We start from the raw sequence: 8,734 nt of genomic DNA, 5'->3' as shown, positions 1-8,734 counted from the left end.
GACTTTGACTAGTTTAATATTATCAGACTTTGTTATTGCAACCATTCTTGTTGCACCCGCTGTGTTAGTTGTTTTTTTTCGCAATTTCCGTATGGTACGTGGTGCGTTCCAACGTCAATATCCATGATCCAGTGGCGGGTTCGGCACCACGCCCAAAATGCATGATGTTTGCGCTCCTGCTGAAGCTCCCTGTGCGTGGGGTGGGTTGCAAGTGGGGAGGGCGGGCCACGAATGTCATTGTTCTAGCAGAATTTTTCGTTGCCACAATGAAAATCTTTCACCAGTGTCCATGAAAGAAGTTTTTCTTTGGAAAAACGCCTTTTCCCCCTTGATTCCAATGTTTACCACAATGTCTTTTTTAGTAATTATTCACATCAGGTAGCATTTGAGCTCGGGATCGAAATCCCTTTTCCGGTAAATCGCTGATTACCCACCCAATTGCTTTTCCAGGACATTGTAGCACCCTCCCCCCTAGTTGATATGCTTGGGTATTAGACGTCCACCGAAGTTTCCAAATCACATACCAGGGATTTTATTGAAATTTGGTCCATAATGGGAAACTTTCGTCAATGATCAAAATAAACTTTTTTATTAGTCATTTTACTTTACTTTTTTTCCCAACCCCAATGTTTATCACAAACTTTTTTAGTATTTTTTCTGCACCAATGAGCATTTGAACGTATTGGAGGCAAGTGTCATTGTTTTAGCAGATTTTTTTTCTGCCACCAATGAAAATCTTTCACCAATGTCCATAAAAGAAGTTTTTTAATTTGGAAAAATGTTTTCCCCCTCGATTCCAATGTTTACCACCATGTTTTTTTTACTAATTATTCACATCAGTGAGCATTTGAGCTCGGGATCGAAATTCCTATCCCGGTAAATTCTTCGTCGTTGGTTCTCTGCTGCGGTGGAGCATACGATCCATGTTGAGGTTGCTCAATTTGTCTTTGGCTGCGTCGCGTCTCGGCGGTCATCTATCGTCCTACTGGATTTGCCACATGGTCCCATCTTCTTTTTTGGCATCTGTAGTGTTAGGGGCGATTACCCCGAAATATCCGATTATCCACCCAATTGCTTTACCAGGACATTGTAGCACCCCCCTAGTTGATATGTTTGGCTATTAGACGTCCACTGAAGTTTCCAAATCACAGCCTAGGAATTTTCTTGAATGTTTTGCCCATAATGGTAAACTTTCGACCATGACCAAAATAAACTATCTTATTATTTATTTTACTTTACTATTATTCTCCCAATTCCCATGTTTATCACAAACTTACTTTTCTACCCCAATGAGCATTCGAGCCTGGGAATTGGAGGCGAGTGTCATTGTTTTATTAAAAACAAAAATTGCCACCAATGAAATTCCTTCATCACCGTCCATAAAGCAGCTTTTTAAATTGGAAAATCGCTCTATTTCCCCTTTGATACCGACGTTGTACTATAATTTTTTTACTAATTATTCTCAACATGGAGCATTTGAGCTCGGCATCGAAACCCCTTTTCCGGTAAATCATCCGCCGCTGGTTCTACGTTGAGGTTGCTCAATTTGTCTTGACTTTTTTGCCTATAATGGGAAACCTTCGTCAATGTCCAAAATAAACTATTTTATTATTTATTTTACTTTACCTTTTTCTCCCAATTTACATGTTTATCACAAAGTTTTCAGTAATTTTCTTCAGCAATTGATGAGCATATTGGAAGCCGCAACACCTTTTAAGGTAAATGTTTTTGGTTGTCAATTCCATGTTTGCCTCCATCACAACGACGCGATGTTCCCTTCGAGTGTTCTGAACAAAACACGCGATGTTCCCTTCGCAATACACTTGCACTAAAATAACCACCTAAATATAACTTGTACCAATGGAAATTATTTGTGAGGAAAACTTATAGGTGTAGAAGTGTGCTGCACTTGTTGACATCCTATATACCAGAAGTGTTGCGCCATGGTCACCGATTTTGCTTCACTTGTCCATCCATCTAAAAAATGTTACAAATGGTCATCACACACTTCCACTGCCCTTTGCATGGCCAAACATCCTGTCCCATATACTGTCCAAGATAAGATAGGTATGTTTTCGTTTTGAAAATCTCTAGTTTTTCCGTTAGATTTGACTGATCAACTCACATGCATTCGCATGAAAGGCACCCTTTGGCATAACCCTAGGCAATTCAGATACCTGATAATATAATTTTAAGGCATCATATGGATGTCCAAGACATTACACACCAGTAGTTCAAGCGATAAGTTGAGAATGCGGCAGGCAAGGTAAGCCTCAAATATTACAAACGGGGAGTTCTTAAACTAGTGTTCAGCAGGCACAATTACTACTAATATGTCTGGTCTTTAATACAAGCTTGCATAAATGGGGGATAGATGTGCTTCCGCAGGTTGCATTGAAGACAAATCAGCCACACTAGTCGAGCAACCTTACTCAGGAAAGCTCACTCTTTCCAGGCAGGCCGATGTGCAAAATGTTCGCACCAATTTTATTCAAGTCCAGATTTCAACTCGGGACGATCAGCCGGTTAGCATAAAGCCAGGCTTCTTGCCAACGTTGCCCCTTGTCAACATCACGTCGTAAAACATCCTTTTGCGCAGAACGACCAGGCCATCCTGTTAGTTGCCGCATCGAAACAAGACAAGACAAATTAGGGGAAAATGTTGTTGTGAAATCAAGATGGAAGGTAAAACAAACAATCTGCAAACGGAGGCATACGTCATCGATGTCTTCTACAAGGTGTTCTCCAGTGAAGAACTTGGCATAGTGGAAGATGTAAATCCCGGACTCCTCTCTGAAACCATGACAAAATTACAGGAAAGAAGGGTTGTTAATCTACCAGCATGTCTTGCATCAAACAATAGAACAGAGGAGTATGCACTCACATAGAGCAAGGGACATGCATCCCCTGGTTGTACTCAATGTCCCATTTAGCCCTGTTGATAGTGAACCCATCTGCCAGCGTTTGGCCAACCAGCTTGAGTCCTTCGAGCAACAGCTCTGCATTTTGAGCATGGAGCCTAGCCAACATGTCTATATCCTGGAGATTATGAACTGGGTCAAGTACTGTCAGTACTTTTCCTAGCCTATCGAACGTGTACAGGCACCATGCCCTTGAATCTTCCAGCAACACAGGTGCCATTATCTACAAAACAACAAACAACGAAACCAAGTAGTGAATTAGTGAGAAATAGCGGCCAACCTAGTATGACTTGATTTACAAGCACAGAACAGCAAACATGAGAAAGTAGATTGCAGGCGCTCACCAGGCGGCACATCTTGACAGAGTATGCCAGTTTCTCTGGCAGGAACATACTAACAGCAGTTTCCATATCATACTCTCCTGGAGTGTGAGGAATTGAACCTGAAGACAATAGCAACATGCATAGAAATTCTTTTAGGAGTAGCCTAGTATAAGAACAACAACAAGTTTATTGTTTGATGAAACTAACCGCAAAGTTAGCCAATGTCAAACAGCGCCACACAGGCTGCCCTGTTCCTTGCATCATATCAACTTCCTTCTCATTGAACATCCTAATGCCAGCGTCTACTGTGTAGTAAGTCATGGTTCCATTTTCGCGGAAACTCTGCACCATCTTTGTACCATCAATAAATAGTTCCCACAGCATGTTATGCATAAACCAGTCCCTGCCAGACACAAATATGGGCGTCAATAACAAGAATTATGTTGTTTTTCAGGATTATTTAGATGCATTTTTTCCAATCCTTGGTTGTAAGGCTGGATCATTATGATATGTGCAGCGAGAACTTACATGAACAACTCATCATTGTGGCAAGCCAATGCTTCCTGATAGAAATTGACCCAACGAAATGCAACTGGCTCATCATGGGCCACACCAAGCTGGAATGGGGACAACCCAAAAGCTACATTGTCTGGTTGAGCAGGAGCAGCAACAGCAGGAGCTACATCCAATGGAGCTTGAACTCCAGGACCAGCCACAGCAGGTGCTGCAAACAAACGCATACCAGTAAATAAATCTATGGTTTTTTGCTGTTGCAGCAAGTTCTCTTGAAATGTTGCTTTAGCATACCAACCAAGCAATGCCCTTTACCTGGTGATTCATCAAAGCTTGGCCCACCAATTGCTAGGTTGCGTCTTGGACTGTTAGCTGACAGCCGTCTGATCTGGCGAGGAGTTTCATCATTTGAAGAAATCTGATGGTAGTTTGCATTCCCGGAGAGATCACTGTCGTCCACATCAACAATATCATCATCACTGCTGCTTGTAGTATCATCTGCATTTTTTAGAAAATAGGATATCGCAATCTATGCAAAAAATGTTTGCTTAGACATCTCGTCTAGTATCGATGGTTTATAACCTGAAGAACTATCATCGCTGCTATATTCAGTTGACGGACGCCTAAAGGCCAGAGGCATGGGTGCCTGCACTGCACTCCCACCATGATGGTTGCTGCCGCCAGATGCTGAAACACAAAAGAGATATATTTTTTCACCACTGACCATAGTTGCAGCAGAATGCGACCAATACTAATGCGTCAGGCAAAGTAAGCCTTAATTTTTACAAACGGGAAGCTGAAACAAAAAAGATACATTTTTTCATCACTGGCCATAGTTGCAGCAGAATGCAACCGAAAATAATGCACATCACAAGGCCAGATGCGATCTGGGCAGTTTTTTTACATGATACCATCTTTGGACATACATTTGACACCATCTGCTTGTAGCTGGCAAGGAATCAATGTCTGGTCACATTTTTGTCTATCTAAACAATCTATAAATGGCGGCAACATGTGACGCAAATCTAGATGAAAGTTCACCTTCGACTGAAACCAACGCAGGCTCACCATTGCCGGCTTCCACGCCAACCCCAGCATTAGCATGTCCGTCATGCGCCGCTGGATGCAGTTCAAAAGCACACAGAGTTGATGTCAAGTTATGCAATACAGCCAACATTCATGTCTTATGCATGATCATTTTCATACCCCAAAATATGCATTTTTTTAGTATTTTCCCATAAATATTCTTGCATCCCCCCCATGCCAATAGTTTATATCGAAAACTGGGACCAGTGATGTACATAGATAGTACCCTCACTAGTAGGTGCTCCCGGCTCGCCATTGTTGCCTTCCATGCCTGATTCAATGTGTGCGCCTGGAGAAATAGGAAGAACACCAATGGCGTGTTAGGTCAGCCCAGCTATGCGATGTTGCAAAATAGAAATGAAATTCATTCAGGTAATGAAGGGCAAAAACATCTAACCTGTCTGGATGTTTAAGTTGCTGATTGCCGTCCTCTGTATAGCAGATGCTGTTGTGCGTGCCATAGCAACCATGTCCTCTCTCCCTACAAAACAACAAGCATGTGAAATATCACTAGGATGCAAAGGAAGGCGATTTGTTGTGCTCGTCATAGGTTGACAGTATTTGTTGTGCTCGTCAGCAAAATGGCACCATGCATGTTTTTGTTTATTTTTCTTTTATTCCCTTTTTCCCTGTTTTAGATTGCACAAGAAAAGTTCTACAAACGCCCTGTCACCCTGCTACCACACTAAAAGAAATATATTTTTCAGCAATGGAAACTTACAGCTATTTTTATCTAAGATGCAACACAGATATTGAAAAAACTAGAACAAAATCCACAGATCACAGACCTTGATCCCCTGGAGGGAGCGACAAGAACCTCTCAGAAGCATTCCTCCAGCATTCTGCACCATTTGTACCAGGGCCGTATGACAATAAGTGCAATATTTCAGCCACAAACATGTCAAGCATCTCTTCCAGTTCTTTTTGGCGTCGCTCGCTCGCCATGTTCGCTATCTCCTCCATCTTTGCTTTCTTCTGGAGATCTAGTATGCGGAATGATTCTTGCATGCACTCTAAATCTTTATCATCACCAAGCTTAGTTCTTTCCAAAGTCAGAGACAAGGCCGCAGCCGCAGCGCGGGTGATCTGTGTCAAGGAAATCCAATCAAGGCGATGTGAGAGTCAGGGAAACCAATCTCGCATGATAAATAAGTTTCACAAGCACATCAATCACTGGCAGACGGGGAACAAGGCGCGGTGGGTGGAATATGAACTAACTGCGCGTTGAGCCTACGACGAGCATCACTTGCTCCATCAGCAGGGTGTGAGGATGACCCAGCACCCAAGTCTGGCGATGCTGGGGCAGCATGGGGCCGAGGCAAAGGGTTTTGGGCTGCTTCGTCGCCCCCAATCTGCACATCCATCATTCTATTAGCAAAAGAAAACTCCCACAAAAAATGCTCAGCACATCACAAGATGACTTTCCCCTTACCGCAAGCATGCCGCCAAGGAAAAAATGAGTCGGGAAGTGCTTGGCCAACATGGTTTTCATCAGTGAAGATCCATAAATGGCGATTCGTGGCCCAGGAAGGCTCTCAAGGGCGTCAACACCATGCTCCTTGGCGTCCAAGAAGAGCAACTGCAAAAGAGGACAGCCATGCCAAAAGAAGCAGTATCACTCATGAGAATAGATAGTAATTTTTTTGCTGGTTGTAGTACAGGAGAAGTAAAACTTGTACGCACCAGGGGGACCATGAGGCATCCCGGAAGCACAACATTACTCGGGTGGTGCGGCAGCGCTTCCCTGATTGCCCTCGCACCCTCATGGAGGACGTCCACAACCAGGTTACAGAAGTCAAACTCGGCTATACGGTCTGGGTTTTCAACAACAGGAAGCAACTCATCTGGAACACGAGCCGAGGTTGGTCGTGGGGCTAGGAAGACTGCACCGGCATACAGTGTGTATGCTGCCAACAGCTTCCGTTCCCTTGTAGCATCTACCTCCCCAACCATGGCCTCCTCTAGGATAGCTAACACCCTCTGGGCCGGAACATTGCTTGATCTAGCTATACCCGTGCTAAGAAGAGCATGAACCCTAGTCAAGACTGCAGGCCTGCTCGGTGGCTTACCCAACGGGATGCATATGCCGCCTTCCTCCAAACCTAGGACTCTAGCACACGCGCGAGCATCTATTGGCACAAACACATCATCCCCTGCATCTAGCAACATAGTGTCGGGGTCTATGTGTGACAAGAGCCAGAGTGCACGCTGCCTATCAACATTCCCTACATGCCTAAGTTGAAGAAGCCCACCCAAACCAGTTCTACGAAGAAGGTTCATGCGCTCACTGCTCCAGTTGTTGGTCGCCCCGATGAGGTTTTGCGGGGCGTACGAACTCTGAATGTGCGTCCCTCTGGCAACACACCTCGCCGCCGCTCCCGCTCCAGTTGTCGGCATGGGTGGCGTCGAGTATGAGGTCAGCAGCCGCATGGCAGCGGCTTCCCGGGCCTGCTGCCGCAATGAACTGCGTGAACGCTTCATCGGAGTGTGGCTCTGTTTCACAAGGCAGAGACGGCAACATTAAGGTAGGAAAACAAGAAAAGAGGGAGTACAGATCTAGCGCAGGGAGCGAAAATGCATGGGATTGCAAAGTTCGTGAGGAGAAGGAGGCTCACCTCGGGCCACCACTGGTCGTCTTCTTCAACGCTACCTGGTTTTGAATCACTCCGTGTCTCTGGATGCGATGGTGGTGGAAGAGGAAGGAAACTAGAGCAGAAGCGAGTGGAGGGAGGAGTGGTGAGGGGGGAATGGCGTGTGAGAGGAGAACAAGCCAGCCGCCCGCCTTTTATGACCCCCCTCGCACTCATGATGGTCCCACTGGCCAGCCACACGCACCAGGGGGAGAGAGGCAGTATCTTTGTTTTCATTTTCTCTAATGGTTCGATACCTTCTCATTAAACCACGCTGCGGTGGCAGGACATTTGCAGGCACATCGATCAGTGAGCTGTGATCGCCCACTCATTTTTTAAGCATTCTTGCTTACTCGTTTACGTAATCTAATTTTTCGTTTTGTTTCTTTGCGGCCCAAAACACATGCGGCATGCGTCTCCCTTCTTTTTTAACGCATGGTGCATGGTAATTAGGAAAGTAACGATGGATGCAATACAAACTGAATGGCCTCAGAGCAGCTAGGTCATTACACTAACAGTTTCATCAGCAGGGAGCAGTGAACACGCACGTCGATCAACCAGCCATGCATGGGATACGAGGGAGGATCACCGATTTTTGGAGGCCGCACATCACACAACACAAAAGAAAAACATCCAAAAATAGCAAGGTTGAGGGCTGATTGGTCGAACAGTTCTTTTGATTGGAAGTGGCAACGAGTAGTTGAATACGTAGTACATGCTGAATGATTTTTTGCTCACACTAGAAACTGCCAACACACACGCGACTGACTAAGCACACCAAACACAGACTTCAACCGCTCACTAATTATACCTAGACGACTAATGTCAAACCAGCCTGGATTTTTTGAGCGGGGGGCTCGTCACTTCTTCATCTTCGCAACAGGAACCCGGCCGGGCGTCACCGACCCGCGAGCACGCACCGCTCGACGCACAACTTTCTATAGGAGCAGTCTCGATCAGCATGACCATGGGGTTGAAGTCACCGTACCCTTCAACAGGATTAGCATCTTCAGCCCACCTGCATGTAGGCGCAAATGGAAAAACATCAATCCTTATCGCTCATGCAAAAAACAACGAAAAGGCAAGGGAATAACAATGTTTTCGGAACATAGACCGTACTAGGGGCAGAGTGGTGTTGCCATGGACGATGCCATTGATGTCTGTTGCAGCTGACGCGCTGTTTTCCGCTCCCAGAACCACGCCACTCGACGCATGTTCGCCCAAACCCTTCATATAGATGCCACATCTACATGTTAATCCG

General features: G+C 45.1%; 2 protein-coding genes across 2 annotated transcripts in view; one reads left to right on the top strand and one right to left on the bottom strand.

Moving 5' to 3' along the window:
• LOC119301014 overlaps positions 1-3,840 on the top strand; it is a 9,732-nt gene extending 5,892 nt beyond the window's left edge. Inside the window, exon 13 of the mRNA XM_037577917.1 lies at positions 3,699-3,840. Within this exon, the coding sequence (XP_037433814.1) occupies positions 3,699-3,752 (54 nt within the window). The 3' untranslated portion in view covers positions 3,753-3,840. The remainder of the gene's footprint in view (positions 1-3,698) is intronic.
• LOC119301015 lies at positions 2,175-7,571 on the bottom strand. The gene is made up of 16 exons (XM_037577918.1): positions 7,459-7,571; positions 6,527-7,336; positions 6,276-6,422; positions 6,062-6,195; positions 5,632-5,929; positions 5,241-5,324; positions 5,070-5,132; positions 4,799-4,876; positions 4,340-4,444; positions 4,073-4,255; positions 3,773-3,968; positions 3,452-3,647; positions 3,266-3,363; positions 2,885-3,144; positions 2,718-2,793; positions 2,175-2,614 (listed from the first exon to the last, which is right to left on the bottom strand). Coding segments are annotated over exons 5-14 (1,224 nt in total). The 5' UTR covers positions 5,852-5,929; positions 6,062-6,195; positions 6,276-6,422; positions 6,527-7,336; positions 7,459-7,571; the 3' UTR covers positions 2,175-2,614; positions 2,718-2,793; positions 2,885-3,143.
• Between the last annotated feature and the right edge of the window lie 1,163 nt (positions 7,572-8,734).

The sequence above is a fragment of the Triticum dicoccoides genome, chromosome 5A (genome assembly GCF_002162155.2).
Source record: "Triticum dicoccoides isolate Atlit2015 ecotype Zavitan chromosome 5A, WEW_v2.0, whole genome shotgun sequence".
Classification (NCBI taxonomy): Eukaryota; Viridiplantae; Streptophyta; class Magnoliopsida; order Poales; family Poaceae; genus Triticum; species Triticum dicoccoides.
Note: the sequence above shows the minus strand (reverse complement) of the source record. Positions and strands in the feature narration are given on the sequence as shown.